Source organism: Antedon bifida, chromosome 3, assembly GCF_963402885.1.
Source record: "Antedon bifida chromosome 3, ecAntBifi1.1, whole genome shotgun sequence".
In the NCBI taxonomy this organism is placed as follows: domain Eukaryota; kingdom Metazoa; phylum Echinodermata; class Crinoidea; order Comatulida; family Antedonidae; genus Antedon; species Antedon bifida.
The window spans coordinates 29,532,501-29,552,074 of record NC_136228.1 but is presented as its reverse complement, the minus strand read 5'-3'; the positions used below and the strand labels follow the sequence as shown (position 1 = coordinate 29,552,074).

Here is a 19,574-nt window from a genome sequence, read left to right as displayed (position 1 = left end):
ATTTGTTGTGAATGTAACATTTGTTAGTGAGTTTATTTTTGTAAAGGTTTTTAACCGGGCCGAATCGTCCCTGATTCGTACGTTAAATACGCATAAACTACTGACCAATCAGATTCTTTCATACCATATACGATAAAAAAAAAAAATATAATGATCATGATTTTTGTAATATTTAATTTTAAATTTTCAAGAAGAGTGTGATATTTAAGGTAAAAAAGCTGTCAGGGAAGCTTCTGACGTGACGTGAGGTCACGTGTACGTCATCGTGGAAATTCCCAACAAAAAAAACCAATATTATAATTATAGTCAGTCCTATACGTGATATTGTCCGTGGTAAGTATTACTATTATTTTGAATTAATAAACTGATACAAAGAGACTACTTTTATTATGTTGTGTTGTATTTGTAGGTATGAGTTTAGTAAGCTTTCATTATTGGAATATTACAGGCTCTACACTACAGGAAATGCATGACAGCTGGGATGGGCTATATCTTCCTGGTATTCCTGATGATAGCTATTTCTTTCATGACATGCCAGCTGGCCAACCACGTTATACTTTCCAACTGTCCTGCCCAGGTGGCAAAAGCCCATAAGTTGCCCATGTATGTGGGTCCCATTGGAATAAAGATTGGCCCCACACAGCTACAATAAGCCAAAGGCTAGAGGGCGTACTCCAGAGAGACTGAAAAGTGATTCCAAGCAACAGGAGGGGGAACCAACAAGATGGCGGCCGTAAATGTGTTCAAAAACATTATTTAATATCAAAAATAATAATCTAATATAATACATTAAGACCATATAGAATGCGTTCATGTTTATACGTTATATATATATAGCAGATAGGCTCAACACAGGCGTAGTAGTGCGTATTGCGTAGAGCATATCTGATTGGTCGATTGCAGCCGCCATCTTGTTGGTTCCCTCACTTTTTGAACTGCGATAACATTGCCTTCGGCTATATAAAATATCATTGGTCCCACATGGCCAGGCTTTGCACTCCCGAATCATGTGGATCACACTCCTAGCCCAATATGGGATCCATATGGACACCACATGGGCTGTAAATGGGTCCAACATGGGCTGCCCTTGTGGGACCAATATGGGCTTTGCAACCACCATCCGTATGGCTCCCACGTGGGATGTGACCCATACCTGTATATCTAATGTCAACGCAGTGAATAAAAATAGAAACAAACAAACTGATATACGCAATTGATTACATCTGGATCTGGATGGATACTGGATGGATACATTATACTTAACTGAATTTTTTTTTTTTTTTTTTTTTTTTATTTATTAATTTCACAACATACCTCCTTGGCGGAGGTAAATAAAGTTAGTAGTTTATACATTTATTAAAACACACCTGCATTATCAAGAATATGGGCTACAAGAAGGTTTGATGTGCTCAATCCTATATGTGTCTGCCCATATTTTGCATGTGGGCCCCATGTAATTTTGATTTAAGCAAACCCATATTAGCCCATATTTTTTGTATATGGGCTCTTCGTAATATTAAGTGGGCAAGCCCATACGTACCTGTGAATGAATATCTTACCACTGGACAGGTGGTTGATGAAAGTGAGTTTAATTTCTTGGAACCAGTGGCCATATTCACCAATTACACAGATATTTCTATTATATTAAGTATTTCACTTAAATTATATTTACTTAGATTGGAGATTTTCTTAATTTTAAGGGTGTTTCTTCTGGTGTGAATGGTGAATATGACCACAGAGGTTCATCTTTAAAAACGTTCAAACCTCAGGCATAACAAACATGATCTGTCCAATTTTGAGCATAACAGTATTTTCACTTTTAACAGCCAAAATTAACAAGTTAAATTACTATTTCTGTTTCATACCTGATTACTGAAGTAGCCATGTAGCAATGTTTTCAACATTACATTTCAGAGAATGAAATTGCAGAAAAAATGGCCAGTGGCGATGATTATTATATTGTCCACCACTATAACTATCAATGGAGAGAAGTTTGCAGAGGATTGGAAATGGTTCAAGCCATTAACATGGAGCTTTGGTGGGAAACTTGAAGTTTGTACAAATGAATTCATAAAACCAAATTTTGCAAGTAAGGATCTATGTGCATTTTAATTGTCTATAGTACAGTATAGTAAAAATTCCAAAGCTCAAACTAAAAAAAAAATACAAAATTTCAACATTGGGAAATTGTAATTTAAAAAGTTATTTAAAATAATAAATATCTTTAGAGCTTATTATTTCTTGTAGTACTACAATCTTACTTTTTGTCTCATGCGTAACACTAGCCAATTTAAACCAGTATCTCCCCATCAATAATATGCCATACTATATACTTACATCATTAATAATAATAAGTAAAACTTATTGTCACTGGACAATGATTTAGATTTGGACTTGCATCAGTAGCAACATCAAAGAATTTCTATTATCCACAGGCCTATGCTAAAGCACTGCTGCCAATCAAACAAACATGATTTGAATATTAAGTCATTAATCTCCCTAGTTTATAATAGATTGTGATGTGATGTAATATGATTGTAACAAAATATTTTTGTTCAGAATTGAAAACAGATTTACAGCGACGTGTGTATGGCCAACACCTAATAAGTGATGTAGTAGTGAAGGCAATCCAAGCTCACGTTGAAAGCGCTTTTGTAAAGAAGGCCCTCGTTCTGTCATTCCATGGTCGCACTGGAAGTGGTAAAAACTTTGTCAGTCAAATAATAAGCGAAAGTTTATTTACTAAAGGAATGGATAGCAAATTTGTACACTTGTTTTTACCAGAATTTGATTTCCCACACAAAAGACACATTGAAACTTACAAGGTGATGTTCTTTCCATTTAAATCTATTAACATTCTGAATTGCTTGTAAGTATTAATGTTAATATTTAGTATCTATTTAAAATACCAAATAAATGTTTCTGAATTCACTTTTATTTTTACTATTTTTTAGAATCAGTTACAACAACGCATTCTAACTGACCTTTTCTTCTGCCCAAATCAACTTTTTATTTTTGATGAAATGCAGAGTCTTTTACCAGAAATACTTGATACTATCAAACCATTTATAGATTATCATAAAATTGATGGTATCGATACTAGAAGAGCTATATTCATTTTTCTAAGGTATTTTAATTTGTTTATGTATAATATTATAGCTGTAGTTGAGTTCAATGCTCTCAATGCTAGTTCTGGTGAATGACCACTCTTATGATCGAGAACTAGAGGTCCAGTATACCCATCTGGCTTGAGTGCACTCAATGAACTCAGTGTATCTTTAGAAAAGAGTATAGTTACACAGTAGTCTGGGCTCCAGACGGAGTTTTGTAAAAATATAAATATTTTTGCACATATGGCGTTTCATACGTGTATTACTTGAGTTTGGATACTCCGTCTGGGGAAACACGCATAAGTCACGTGGTTTGACACCAAGAATTCTTGGTGCATAAATTATCCAGTTGACTAGTTTCAGCCGCATGCCATTGGCTACTCACTCGTACGTCGTTTTAATATTCATATTTCAGACTTTCAAAGACTCAACATCTAAGACGATGCGCATGCGCTATGTTACGTTTAGACAATGTGTACTTGGTTGGCCGGGTACATTGATGACAGTTTCTGAAGGCTAGAAATGATTTTATATGCCTAGTAGTCTGGTAAACATTTGATGAGATTTTTCCCAAGAACATGAAAACTCGTCTTGATACTAGGCTAGCTTCTCCGCCAAATCAAACTTTGAATGGATCATTTATTATGCGGAGAAAATTTGATTTAATTCCCACCCAGACCCTGTCCTGTTCTGTGTGGTGGTGTAGCCCTGTTTTGTGGCGGTCAGTACTCAGTAGTGGTATGTACCTTATTGGCGTTTTATTTGGCAGGTCATACGTACGAGTTGAGTAGCCCTACGAAGGAGGCCTAGGCCAGGACTAAACAATTAATAAACAAAACAACTTGGCAACACGATTTTATATTTCAACAGTTGTTCAGTCTCGATCGTACATTCAGCACTGTACGTACGTACTCGATCTTTTTCATTTTGAAACAAAATGATCATTGGTTGATTCGAAATCCATATTTACATACCGCCCGCCCCATATAGCCAAATACGGTATGATAACCTACGTCATTCTTATCGGATGTTTGCGGTCTGCAAATCGATTTCTATACGTGTTTCACAAGTCTGTATTTTCAGACAAAAATCGCGGTCGAAATAAAAACAAATTAATAAAAAAAAAAGACAATAAATACAGACTTGGGGCAAGTCTAAGTTACACAGATGCTCTGGTTTATCCCAGCCCTGTCATTTGGCAAATAACCTTTAGAAAATAGCACCTACAACATTACACCAGCATTTTGGTCAGTGAGTAGGTTTAGACTAAGTCCCTTTAAATTAAATGACACAATGGTGGAATAGAGGAGGAATATGTTTAATAGGGGAAAAAAGGTTTCATTGCAAATCACTCAAAACACTTTTATTTGATTGCATTTTTTAAAAAGTGATTTCCATTTTTTAATTTCTAATTTTGTTTTTAATTTTTAAAACCAGTTCAACCTCAGGTCAAGAAATTGCAAATGTAGCAATAAAAGCTGTTAAAGATGGACGCAAACGTGAATCTGTGACCTTAAATGAGTATGAAGATGTCATTGAAAAAGCCTCTTATCGTAAAAAGGACACAGGTCTGTGGCACAGCAAGCTGATAGATCATCATCTGATAAGTCATTTCGTACCATTTTTACCCCTGGAGAGGGAGCATGTACGCAAGTGTATACAACAAGAAATGCGTGAACAGGGTTGGCCTCAATGTACAGAGACAGAGAATGAGGTGTTGAACTATTTGACTTTTGGGCCAGAAAATTTTCCAATTTATGCTGCTAAGGGTTGCAAGAATATTAATGAGAAACTGAACCTTGTTCGGTGGTGAAAAACACATTTTGATTTATCATAACAGTGCAGAATAAAGTTTAATAGAGTATAGCTTTCCAAACAAAAATTTGTTCTGGAAAGATAATTATTATTATTTAGGTATATGTAATCGATCGCGTGTGTTTGTTACTTGGCCAAAAAATTGGCCAAGTATGTTGATCAGTGCAGTTTGTGTATAGGTGTGTGTGTGTTTGTTTGTTTGTCACTCTAGCGCTAACAATTTTGATTCGAATAACTCCAAATTACTTCCATACATGTCGCCTGGTGCAAGGACGACACTGCCCAATTTTGGTGAAATCTGGACCACGGTCCCAATTCTGGACCACTTTTTAGAATTTTTTTCAGACCTGCTAGTGTTAAGAGATAGGACAGAATTATCAAAAGCTGGTGAGCAGTCTTAAATTAACAAGTAAACTAAAATTGCATTTTCTCGAGAACTACTTGTCCCAAAAACTTCATTTTTGTTCAAGAGGCAAGAATTATAATTTGTGGTTTGTAATTTTAAAACATAATTAGATTTAATGTACACGTTTTTTAATGCGATTAAACCCTATTTCTTTTCAAATTCACTCGTTTGATTTTCGCGTTGCTGTTCTATTGTTAGTCAGCTGAAGCTATTGTTAGTTGAAAGGCTGGTTACATAACCATCACACCAAACTCACATAATAATAATACTGTAATAATAATAATATTTATTCGGCAAAAGTTCATAAAAGTACATTTTACAATTCATCTTGGTAATAGGCATGAGCCCAAACAGAAAACTGCTCTTACTCCATCATTACTTATAAAATACAAAAATAACAAAACTAAGTAGCACAAATTAAGTAAAAAAAAAACAATTTATAATGAGATACACCAATTAAAAATAAGCTGCATTGAATAAACAATATAAACAATTACAACTTAATATTTTGAGATCAAATGTTTGGTGAGTTGGGCTTTAAAGTCTGAAATTGTAGCAATTTCATTGGGAAGTTGCTCCCATAATCTAGGGAAAATAACAAACGATGAATTTAAAAATGTATTGGTCTTAGCCTTCACATGCTTGTAGTGAAATTAAGTCTAAATCACACACAGCATTAAGACACACACAATTTTTCCGGAGACTAAATCTTATCTAGAAGGATTTTACAGTAGGCGGAGGTATGCACTCTCGGAGTGGCTTTCTATAGTTTATTATAGTTATGAAAAGGATTAATACAATTTCTCAGTCAGCTCACTTTCTTTTCTGTAGTGTTTGTTTTACTGTAGGAATACAATTTAAATAGACACATGTAGGTCATTTCATGTTAAAGAGCTTTTTTTATTTTCTATTGCAATTTACTTAGAATGAATATTTTAACTTCATTATTTTATTATTTTAGATTGAACATAGCACAGTATCTAGAAATTAATTAACGCTTACGAAATTAAAGCTTATAATAACATATACCAACAACTTTTTCTGTATTATTTATTTGGATTTACACCTTTCGATCGGTGGCATCCTTTAAAATAACAATATAAAATATATAACATAAAATGTAATAGAAATTTAAATACAGAGATAAAGATCAAATGAAAACATAACATACTAAACAACTATCAATCCCTAACACCCAAAGACAAAAGAAAACAAATATACTAAAAGTGTACAGTACTAAATAAATCAACAGTTAACACTTTCACCGCCGAAGACGGAAATCTCCGTCTTCCGATGCCCAGCGTCAGACCGCCAAAGACGGAAATTTCCGTCTTTGGCTTTTTATTGCACAATTTGTTAGAGCAGGTATATATGGACCGCCTCTAAAAATTTCAACATCCAAATCGATCTGTACCGCAAGTATTTTGATACTTTATTAACCCCTAGTGCCATTGACCCCATCGCGCGTCATCCGTAAATCAAGCCAGGATTTGCAATATGGCTCGTAATGTGCTTACTGCGGACGAAGCAATTGCTGAAATATTTGCCGACTCTGATTCTGAAAATGAGTATTTATTATCCCCAGATGATGTAAGTATATTTTTACCTAATTTTGATTTATGAAATGTAATAAAATACAGTAATTGGAGACTATTTAGCTAGGCCTAGGCTAGTTTGTAGATAGGTTGAGAATCGTGTATGTGTCAGTCAGTGACACTGACAGACGGTGCAGTCCAGGCTAATACTTTATAGGCCTAGGCTAATATATTACGTACCTTAGAGACTTGAATTCAGTATTTACATACTTGTGTGTATGAGCAGCTGTTCAATCATTATAAATTACTTGAAATCTAACACATTATTAGAAATTTTAAGTTTTTGTTTAGTTAGTAGACCAGACTGACTGAGGCTAAAAGTGTTCACAATTACAGTATAACCCACTAAGTGTGGGCATACCTATCATTTATAGCCAGCTTTGCCATCAGCTATTGCAATAAAATACAATAACAATTTTGCTATTTATTTTCTAACAATTTCAATATGTATATAGGCCTATCCTATATGTATATATACCAAAATGTTTTTATTTATATATATATTTATTTACATTTATTCAGAATGATTCCGACAGTGATTCATCTGTTTTAGACAGCGATGCTTCGAGCCACAGATCTGTATCTCCAGTACGTAATCGTAGAGGCGGAAGAGGAGCGAGAAGAGGTGGTGGCGGCAGAGGAGCTCAAGTGAGAAGAGGTGGTCGTGGCGGCCGAGGAGCGAGAAGAGGTGGTCGTGGTGGCGTTGATAATAATGTAAATCTGGACAATTGGGAGGAGAACGATTGGGAACCAAGAAACATTCCATTTACAAGTATTCCGGGACCAACTGATGTAGTCCAAATTGATTCTGACGATCCAATAAAATTTTTTGAACTGTACTTCTCTGAGGAATTGCTCGACAAACTGGTCCATGAAACAAATTTGTATGCTGATCAGTCCATTGATATTCAACAACAGCGAAATGGTCAAAGGAGACATTCACGATCAAAAGCCTGGAAGGAAGTACACGCTACAGAATTGAAACGTTTTTTTGGTTTGATGTTCCTTACTGGAATTGTGAGAAAGCCAGAGCTGGAACAGTATTGGTCGACAGATGAACTCTTGGCAACTCCTGTATTCAGCAAGATTATGTCGCGCAATCGTTTCGAGATGATACTAGCCTACTTGCATTTCAACGACAACACACAGCGTCCTGAAAATTGTGATGATAGACTATTCAAAGTCAGACCTGTACTTGACCACCTTTTGCCAAAATTCAGAGAGCTGTACAACCCTGGAATTCACATATCACTTGACGAGGGAATGCTTTCATGGCGTGGGCGACTTGGTTTCAAAGTATACAACCCTCAGAAACCAGTGAAGTATGGAATCAAATCGTACATCCTGACAGATGCTAACAACAGTTATTGCTGGTCTTTGAAGACATACTGTGGTGTTGGTGATAGGTTGGAAGTTACCGTTGAAGGGCTGTTAGGCAACCTTGCAAATAAGGGCCACAAGTTGTTTATGGACAATTTTTACAATTCTGTAAGACTTAGTAAACGTTTACTTGAAATAGGTACGCATGTATGTGGCACACTGCGTAAGAACAGAGGTGAACCACCTTCTATCCACAATGCTTCGCCTGCCAATTTGCCTGTTGGTGGCGTCATTGCACGCCACAAAGATGATGTTCTTTGCCTAGCATGGCGTGACAAGAGAGTTGTAAAAATGGTTACAACTATAGGCCAAAACACAATGACTGAAGCAACTGTTAGACAACGCGGGGTAGTTGGTGGCAGAGTAGTGAAAATGAAACCAACATGTGTAGCGTTGTATAATGAATTTATGAGTGGTGTAGATAAACTTGATCAATACATACAGTATTATCCATTTACACGTAAATCAATGAAGTGGACAAAAAAATATGTGTTTTATATGTTTCAAATTGCCATGTACAATTCATATGTAATATATAAATGTAAAGTGCAAAACCGAGAATGCAAAACCTTCATTCAGTACATAATGAGTGTTGTAAAGTCACTGATTTCTACAACAGACGATGAAGAGATGGCTTACGCCAACAATGAGAATGTTGTGCCAACACCTCGAGCCCCTGCTCATGATCCATTTACTAGATTAGATGGAAATGTCAAAAACCACACATTGCAAAATATTGTAGGGCATGCAAAACAATACCCATCAAGAAAATGCCGAGTCTGTATCAAAAGAGGAATGAGGAAAGAGACCAGATATGTGTGCAGTTCTTGCAATGTCCCACTACATAAAGGTCTATGTTTCACAAGATATCATACTGTCAAAAATTATTTTTGAGATTGTAATTTGTAAACCTATTGTATATATTTGTAAATAAAAACAGTGACTTCCATACTAAGAATGTAAATCCAATACAACAAAAGCAAGTGTACAAAAAGCTTAGAAACCATTGTCTAATTTAGCATTGAAACAAAACCCTCATTATCTCAGCTTTGTTCTCTGATTCAGCCTAAAGTGCTAAAAGTGAGTCATGTTCTTTGTACAGTTATGTGGTATTACAGTTTTATTTCAATAAAGTGTTTGGTACCATTGGAAAGCTTATTTCTATCTCATTATTTTAGTGTATAGTACATGTCTTTCTGATTACAAACACCTTTGCTATGAGCTTTGAAAAATTGGTAAATTTAGCTAAAAAGGCTGGCGGTGAGGGGTACTTCCTTTATTGAATGCCTGGCGGTGAAAGTGTTAACAAAACACCTAAACCTCTTTTCAATTTACTTAAAGATGTATTGTCCCCCAAAAACATGAAAAATGAAGATTAATTAAATCAGACTTTGAATAGGTTATTTTGTAGTTTTAATAAAGTTAATCACTTCCATAGAAAAAAAAATGTTTTCACTTGTAAAATGACAAAATAAATGGTTAAATTCAACAAAAAATCCATTGGCTGGTAGCCAATTTGACGATTTTTTTCTTTAAATTACAGTTTTTTCAGTTAAATAATTTTTTTTGGATCCAATTTTTGGTCAAAGTGGATAATTATTATGTGAAATCAAAATGGTATATTAAAAAAAAATGTTTAGGAATTTTTTTTAGGGGGACAATACATCTTTAATATAGCAATGTAGATAAATAGTGTTTGTTTTACTGTAAGCCTACAATTTAAATAGAAACATATGTAGGTCCTTGCATGTTGCTCATGCTCTTTATTATTTGCTATTGCATTTTAGGTGCCAAGTTGGTTTACGTTTTTTTGTGTTTATAATATGAATGTATATCCCATTGTTTAGACACACTTTGTGCCACTGATGCAAAAGTGCAGTACCAATAAATTCAATATTACAATGATTTGTATATCAATTGTTTACAGAATACTTAAAATGGACTACAATGCATAAAAATCTCATAATTTACAAACGTACAGTACTGCAAAAAACAGATAATTTTAATCATATATTTGATAAATATTATTATTAATTTGTATAATCTCTTGTGAATGAATTCAATTGTAATGTTGAAAATGGTGGATTGTGGGTCATTAAAAGAACTTTTTACAATTTCTATACAGGCTGTTTTTTAAAGTTTTCTATTTTTTGTGTCGAGTTTCCAGCTAGACTGTCACATACATAATACAATAAATTCTTTGATCACTTAGCCAATTTAATCATACCAGTAAAGTATTTTAAATTAGGCCTATATTAATATTTTTATAAAGGATTTTTTTCTAAGCAATTTCAATATGAAATAACAATATGTACACTATATGGCAATCAAATACAGCACTTTCAGAAAACTATACTCAACGGGAAAGTCCCCAATCGAATGAATACGCCAGTTGTGTACAAATTACAGTACACTACGTCATAGTGCAGGGGAATTCCCAAACCAAGCTGGGGAGAGAGAGGGCGAGGACCTAGGTAGTTGTTGTATGGGAACCAGGAGGCCAGGATCATTGATTACTTGCAGTTAGGATAGAAAATCTTAGAATAATTTATATTTTGAGACGTTAGTAGAGCAAAGTATGTTTGTATGCTTAGGCTATTAGGCCAAGTGAATACTATTACTAGGTCTATGACATTGATACTGATAGTAGTAACGCGCCTAGCTAGTAGCCTATATATAGTACACTCTATATGCCTACTAGGCCTAGGCTAGGCCTACGTGAACGTAGGCTTGCTAGACCGGGAATGCTCGTCCTAGCCTACAATACATACAAGTAGCAAGGCTAGTAGTAGTAAATTAAAATTATTATTACACAGACAGTGGAGTGGCTACATGTACACCTCAGCTAGGAGTACAGTTCATACATATACAGATAGGCCTATCTATACTACTACACCTTATTATTATTATTATTATTTAGAAGTGTTAATATAATAATATACAAATAATGAATGTTTATAAGTTGGATGTAATAATGGTGAGAATATTTCATGAGTCTATTTTTAACGAGGCAGAGTGAAAATAGAGCGAATGAAACATTCTCTCCATTAACGAATACAAAACATTCATTATTTGTTTTAAACAAACCTACTTTCATTTTATTTATTAATTGTAAATCATTGACGAATGAATGCTAGGCCAGGAAGCTAGACCACTTTGAATGCAGAGTAGATAATAATGTGAAGAACAAGTTGATTTTGAACGCACGTGGCAAAAATTCTCAAATTGTTTACAAAAAGCTGAACATGCATTATCATCATTAAATATCACTTTTTCATTCGGTATGGCTAATTCTAAATGACACATGATGCATATTAACCAATCAAATTGCAAGAATATAATCAGGAGTGTTTAAAGATGTATTGTCCCTTGAAACACAAAAAAATGAAGGTCAAAATATTCTAAATTTAAATTGGCCATATCAAAGTAATATTAAAGTTATTCACTTCACAACAGGTAAATTAGTTTGATTACATTTCGTCTGGAAAATCGTCGCGAGCGAAAGTAAACAAAGATCTCAAACCACGAGTACGCATTATGCATATGCTAATTAGAATTGTTTAACTCGTCACGGTTGAGAAGGTATTTTCACACAGATGTGAGGAAGTTTTATGATTATGCATACAGAGTAGCCAAACAAGCGCGTTTCATTATGGGGTATGTTTTGATCGAAAACTTTGACTGGAAGTCAGAGTTATTTTTTTAACAAAAAAATGTCTGTATTTCAGTTAAATTATTTTTTTTTCGACAAATTTTTGGTGATAGTTAATAACTATTATGATACTTCAAAATGACCCACTTTTTTCAAAATCTGTTATTTTTTATTTTTTTGGAATTAGTCAAAGGGACAATACATCTTGAAATAAAAAGTAATAAATTACATGCATGTTTGAATGATTGAGCCACTTCCATCCTTCTACCAATCATACCATAACATCATGTAGGCCTTGTCTATAGTTTGTCCTGATGTTCACCTCTTGAGAAAATTGCTTCTTTTACTTTCTATAAATACTGTGTAAGGAGCTTATGTTTTTATATTTGTTTTAGAAAATGAAACTGCAAATAGGGTGGCCAGTGGTGATGTTTATTATATTGTCCACCAGTATAACCACTACCAATGGAAAAGATTATGCCAAGGATTGGAAATTGTTTAGCCCTAGTACATGGAGCTTTTTTGGGAAACGTGAAGTTTGTACGCTTAAGTTCATAAACCCAAATTTTACAAGTAAGAATTAATATTTAAATGTCATTGTTTATAGTGAGAAAGACACTACAGTACTTAAAAACTCAAAGTAACTCTTGAAATAAAGCAGTGTTCAGACAGTTTATCATGTGAAATACGAAATATTCATAACAAAAACCTATCTTACCGTACCTCTACCTGCCCACGCCCTCTTAACCCCACGCCCTCTTAACCCCACGGCCTCTTAACCCCACGCCCTCTTAACCCCACGCCCTCTTAACCTAACGCCCTCTTAACCTCACGCCCTCTTAACCCACCCTCTCTGAAATGCATGTACTGTATGTACAATGATGATAACTTAATGATATTTTAATATTGAAAAATGACATTTTTTCCAGAATTAAATAGAGATTTACGTGAACGTGTGTATGGACAGCACCTAATAAACGATGTAGTAGTAAAAGCAATCCAGGCTCACGTTGAAAGCAATGTCTTTAAAAAGGCCCTCGTTCTGTCCTTTCACGGTCGCACTGGAAGTGGCAAGAACTTTGTCAGTCAAATAATAACTGAAAGTTTATTTACAAAAGGAATGGATAGCAAATTTGTACATTTGTTTATACCAGAACTACATTTCCCACACAAGGAACTAATTAGAACTTACAAGGTGAAGTACTAGATTATTAAGGGCCTGTTCAGACCTACAGAGTTATGCTTTCGTATGGTACGCGGCGTACAACTCCATAGGTCTGAAAGATTAGTGGAAGCCACCTCAGTTATATTTCATTCGTTATGACAGCTCAAGGTACAAGGTACGAAAATCATGCATCAACGATTTTGACCTACAACCTATCAAATTTACTTCTGCATACCAGATGTTCGCCCAAATCAGTGACACTTCAATTTCTAACAAAAGCGTTATAGTTAAGCGAGTCTGTTACAACACTAATTATAATATGACATTGCTTGCGATACAAAAGCATAACTCCATGGATCTGAACATATACATATGCTGATACAAAGTTTGTGGTACACCATGTATGTACAGTAATTCTGAAGTGTTTTAATCAATATGCCTTGATTGTCCTCAGAAGTGAGAATAGACGATCAAAGCATTTTAAAGGTAACATCGAAAAACTCAACAGTCCCTTTCAGAAAGAAATATCTGGTGTACTGCAAACTTCATATTAAGCCCACTGACGTTTGTGTCCTATATTTATCTGTCATATGATTGTATAACATGTAAATACCACCTTGAGGGTCCAATAAAACAATAGAAAATTGTTACATAGAATATACTGCTTATGTGATACACTTGACTGCACATTGTTGCAATTCACACTGTCAGACAAAAAAATGGCCATCTTTCACACAAAATACCGGTATTGGGTTGCAGTGAATATTCCATAATATTACTAGGTTGCCAGGTAGTTATAGATAGAGAAACATTTGACATGGTGGAGGAGTGCCGTAGCCACCAGTACGATTGGTAAAGTTTAACCCAACAGCTTTTAGACAGTTGACAACCCCAAGGCCATGCACAGGGGTTTGTGCACCACCTTAATTCTTGTGGCTATGGCACTGTACAGTATATTAGCAAAACATTCAGAAAGGGGATTTAGACAAAGAAAGTACTATTTATGGTACTCTTACAGTATGTGTATATATAGCAAAGAAAAAAAAAATGAATCAGATCTTTCATGGTATAGTATGATCGTAATAATTATTTTACTGTTTATTTTTTAGGATCAGTTACGAAACTGGATTCGAGGCAACATTTCCTCCTGCCCAAATCAACTCTTTATTTTTGATGAAATGCAGAGTTTATTACCAGAATTAATCGACGTTATCAAGCCTTTTATAGATTATCATAATCATAAAATTGATGGCGTTGATTATAGAAGAGCTATCTACATTTTTCTAAGGTAATTATAGAGTAAGATAGGTGAAATACTGGCAAGAAAGAAATGTGTTTAAATAAATGAATAACTTACCGCCATTTTCATGACCGTTGTGAAAAAACCCAATTAATTTTGCAATTTTTACCTGCAACTCAAGATGACTTGTTTTGCAATTATGTAAATTACAGAAACACACTTATAGACAGACATCGATATTACAAATATAAAATAATAAAAAATAAAAATATAAAAATAAAGTACCAAACAACATAAATAATTTGAATGTAGTTCAGTATAATATTACATAGCCTATGTAAATACGTGAACGTGATTGGTTGAAACTGCACCACATGACTACCGCTGCAAGGATCGTAAATCAAATATATCCTCGAGTACGATGATATTGACTGAGTAATTTTTGCGTAATTATCGTGTCTCTGTCATTAAACATATAAAATCCAGCAAATTCTCGAGTATGATGATATTGACTGTAATTTTCGTGTGGCAAACACTCGCGTTTGGCGATAAATAAACAATAAGTCATCTACTGGGACTTGAACTCGCGATGAATTGTCACCCCATCACAAGACAATGCTTCATCCGATTCGCCACGCAACTTTCTTGAAGAAATTAAACTATTAAACTATGCATATATAGCGCCCTCATTTGTTATTAGTCCTCCCTAGATGGGATGAAAGACCGTTTGTGATTGGTTAATACTCACAGTAGTGAGCGCTGAACATCCGGTGATTCAGCTCCTCGAAGAAGAAGAATTATTATTTATTCGGCCTACCTGATAATATTATTATTATTATTATTAATGTAGGCTTATTGATTTCTTCTGTTAATTTAAATGACCTATATTTTATTGCCAAGGAATCATTAATTAGTAATTATCTGTATATTATTCTTCGCAAGGTAAGGTGAATGCAATGCCTAACTAGGCAGGCTTATTACATAAAGGAGGCCTAGCTACACCCAACCCAGCAGTTACATTCAACTTGTTGTTAGTTATGTAATATAACAGATATCGCTTTTTATATCGGTAAATATATAAGATTTGACATCCACTCGGAAATGATATTATGTTCTCGGGGAATATATATTTCCCTCAGCTAGCGCTTCGGGAAATATATATTCCCTCGAACATTTCCTCGGGGATGTCAAATCTTAAATTTAACCTCTAAGCAGTCAATATCTGTATAATAGCAAACTCTCACGATCCAAAATGCCCTTGATTGGCCCTAGAAATTCTCATTTTTCAGTAGTATAATTGATGATTTTTTTTTAATGCAAGAAACCTTGGTTTTGAGCAAATTTCCAATTTTCAGAGAGTTTGATTTCAAGAGTAGTAACTGTAATAATCTTAATTTTTCTCTGACTAGTTCTACTTCAGGTCAAGAAATTGTGGACGTGGCATTAAAAGCTTTCAACGATGGACGCAAACGAGAATCCGTGACCTTAAAAGATTATGAAGGTGTTATTCGATCGTCGTCTTACAGTCAACAGGGCACAGGGCTGTGGCACAGCAAGCTGATAGATCACCATCTGATAAGTCATTTCGTACCATTTTTACCCCTAGAGAAGGAGCATGTACGCAAGTGCATACAACAAGAAATGCGGGACCAGGGTTGGCCTCAATGTACAGAGACAGAGAATGAGGTGTTGAACTATTTGACCTTTGGCCCAGTAAATTATGAACTATATGCTGCTAAAGGTTGCAAGAATATACACGAGAAAATTTACCTCGTTAAATGGTGAAATGACACAATTTTAGTAAATATTTATAAGTTTGAACATGGAGAACCGGATGCTTCCAAAGATCTTTTCTGGAAAGAGCTTTTTAATTTATTTATTTTATAAATTTGTCAGCCCTTTTCAAAATAACAATTTTTGTGTAAAAATATATAGAATGTGAAATTGTTAATTAAAGTTCACTGCTGCTGCCAGGCCTTCTCCCTCCTGCAGTATTTTCTTTACTGTTAAATAAGAAGTAGAAAGGTACAGTACTATAATACATGACATGTTTTAGAAAGGGTCTAATGTGTCCTATCAAATTGACTAAATTTCAGACTTGTTGCAATTGAAAATATTCGTCTAAATTAAAAGCATGTTCACCAGAGGCCTACTGTATATATATATAAATATATAGTTCATATATATTCACTGATGAAGGGCTAGTGTTGCCCGAAAGCTCTGCTAACTTTTCTGGCTGTTTTAGTTAGCGTTTTGATTTAGCTTTTCGCTTTTTTTTTCTCCATTGAGATACAGCCACTGATACCCACAGCATTGTCATTTTTTCAGTAATTTGCCTTTTGATTTATATAAATATATATATATATATATATGCATAGTCTATAGTAGTTTCTACTTTTTGATATTGGATCAAATTTGTGAAAATGTTACTTAAAAAAGATTTGCTGTATTACTGAAACATATAATTTTACTGGGCACGATCTGGAAAAGGTACTGTCCTGGAAGAAATAAATGTCTAAAAACGGGTAAATAAACATATTTTAGCAAATTTAGTGTGTTAAAGGGAATATTATCTTTAAACTTTTCTTTTAAATGAAGCATATACTAATTAGCATTTAATTTGTTTCACTGCTGCAGCAGTTTATTTTATACACCAAATGTTTAAAAATAAAAGCCGTCAGTTATCAATACACTTCATCTTCTTTAGACATTTATTCCTGTCATTTATTAAAACTTTCTTGTTATCTTTCTTTAGAGAGCTTTGCAGGTGCATTATCTGCAAGATGTACCGATTTAGTCTCTTCATTTTATCTTTCAGCTCCATTTTAGTATGGGTTTACCATCCTATAAATTTCTTCCATCAGTATTTCAATATTTTTAATTTCTTTTTATACAACCAACAGTATTTTAAAAGATAAAATTGTTTTTTTTTTAATGATTTTGCCAATGACGCAATTAATTTGGTTTGCTCAGGAAAAACAAATCGTCACACATTAGATTTGCAGTCATGAAATGATTCTATGTTGTAAATAATCTATCATTTGACAATAACAGTTGAAACTGAACAAAGACCACACAAAAACAAAAAAATCTTTTGAGATATAGTTCAATAGTTGTAAACAAGTATTAATTTAACTACGTGTGTCAAAACAGCTTTGTCAAGCATTTGACTTGTGTGTTGTTACGATGCCGATTAGACTCCTTTCCAGCCACTGAATGTTTTTGGTAGGTAGTCTAGTCGTCAATTAATGAACTATTTATCAATACTAATCAAAACCAGAGGAAAATGTTTTCTCTAAAAAAATCTTTATTTTCATCTTTTTCTACTAGTTAAAAATGTACTTTACTGTAAAAAAAATTAAATATTCACAATATGTTTATTATGTTGTAAACATTAACAATAAAATTGTAATTTATTTAGCTGGAGTTTAAGTTACATTTTTTATCAGATGATGAACTTTGTGAGACTGTACACAACAACTGATAAAAATCTGATTTCAAGTTTTAATAATAATGAAATACTAGAAATCAAACATAAAATATACTTTTTTAGACAAACATACAGTATGCATCGGGATAATTAACCAAATGATCAGGATAAGGAATGCAAGTTCATCAAACTGAGTACCACTTACTGACATGATTCATATTTTGAAATAAATGTCGCAGAATATAATATTACATAAGCCCTACCGTATATATAATGTACATAAATTAAAATTAATGTACAGTATTAGCCCCATTTTGTTTTCATCAATCAATCATTGCATGCATATCACCAACTGGACAACAGTATAATTTGTAGGTTATGGATAGCAATACCCAATAATTTTTCCTGGTATCCAGTCCAGTGATAATAAACATGCAGCATCGCATCTTCTAATAGCAACCTCTATATACTGTAGTATAATAGTGATACAAAGTGAGACAATGAATGAATAAATTGATTAAAATAATGGTATATCCATCACCTATGAAATTAAAAAAATAAATATATTAAAATGTACTACAGTACGAATAAATAATATTGTATATTATATTAAAACCAAATACCTATGGCAAGTTTAAAAAAACAAGTAAACTAACTTTTAAAAAATTCTTATACAACTCCGAAATAGACAAAAATCTATTTGTACAAAATTGAATTGGACATAATGGTTCACTTTTCATTATTATAGTTTATCCAAACAAATGTTTAACTAGAAAGCCACTCTGAGAGTGCATACCTCCGCCTACTGTAAAATTCTCCTACATAAGATTTCTCCGGTAAAAAAAAAACATGCTACCGATTACATATACCTCCTTGGAGGAGGTAAATTAAGACAATTATTGTATATTATTATGAATATTAAATTGCATTTGATATGAAATGATTACAAATTATAGTACATTTCTGGCACTATTTGTGGTATATGAATATCAAATATTATGGTAAGAAATACAAATTGTTTACAATTTATTTTTTTCGAGAACTAAATTATAAAATGTTTACCTGCCAAATGGCCAAATTACTGGTATAATAATAGTAAAAAAGAAAAATGTTAAGATCTCCATTATGGAACTCTCATTGGACTAAATAACATAAACAAAAGAAAGTAATGAATACCCAACAACAGGAACACAAGAATGAGCACATTTTTATGTAGTAGCACTAAATAATAATAATAGTTCCCTGATATATTAAAGACTTTACTGGCTTTTGCTTGTGTTTCAATGCAACCTATATTTTAGGCAAGTGACTATCAGCATGGTCGTACCAGTGTGCCATTATTATTTTCTATCAGCAGTGTTGACTGTAAAGTTTGAATATAAAGTTTTCTATCATCGACTGCGCACATAGTTCTCTGTGCTGATAAACAAAAGAATAAAGTGCACGGTTGACCTTTGCGATACAAAATATTGCATTGGACGGCCGGTTGAGCGTGCTGATAGGAAACAAAGATTATGCACGATTGGCTGTGTAGATAGCTTCTACACCTATTGACTAAACAGTATGGTCAACTGTGCCGATAGAAAATACACAAGTTACACGCACGGTCAACCATGTCTATAGAAAACTTTAAATGCTGATAGCCTCATTCATATTTGATACATTAATTATAATATTCATATTTCATTCTAATGTATTCAAAATAAACTAAAATTAAATAGGTGCTTTCAAAATAAACATTCTGAACATAATTGGTGGTTTAGGAATGGTGGTTTAGTTAA

The 19,574-nt window shown here is 33.7% G+C and overlaps 2 protein-coding genes across 4 annotated transcripts; both read left to right on the top strand.

The window, feature by feature from the left end:
• The first annotated feature begins 324 nt into the window (after window positions 1–324).
• Window positions 325–4,924, top strand: LOC144836915 (torsin-1A-like). The gene is made up of 5 exons (XM_078691848.1): window positions 325–333; window positions 1,915–2,089; window positions 2,560–2,825; window positions 2,955–3,127; window positions 4,548–4,924. The coding sequence occupies exons 2-5, from the start codon at window positions 1,918–1,920 to the stop codon at window positions 4,921–4,923; spliced, it is 987 nt and encodes a 328-aa protein (XP_078547974.1). The 5' UTR covers window positions 325–333; window positions 1,915–1,917; the 3' UTR covers window position 4,924.
• LOC144836914 (torsin-1A-like) lies at window positions 2,782–17,783 on the top strand. 3 transcript variants are annotated; one of them, XM_078691847.1, is made up of 5 exons: window positions 2,782–2,869; window positions 12,354–12,531; window positions 12,888–13,153; window positions 14,233–14,411; window positions 15,773–17,783. In XM_078691847.1, the coding sequence occupies exons 2-5, from the start codon at window positions 12,357–12,359 to the stop codon at window positions 16,146–16,148; spliced, it is 996 nt and encodes a 331-aa protein (XP_078547973.1). In that variant the 5' UTR covers window positions 2,782–2,869; window positions 12,354–12,356; the 3' UTR covers window positions 16,149–17,783. The 3 variants fall into 3 exon arrangements, with proteins under 3 accessions (XP_078547973.1, XP_078547971.1, XP_078547972.1); XM_078691845.1 differs by lacking the exon at window positions 2,782–2,869 and adding an exon at window positions 10,760–10,882; XM_078691846.1 differs by lacking the exon at window positions 2,782–2,869 and adding an exon at window positions 10,789–10,868.
• The last annotated feature ends 1,791 nt before the right edge of the window (window positions 17,784–19,574 follow it).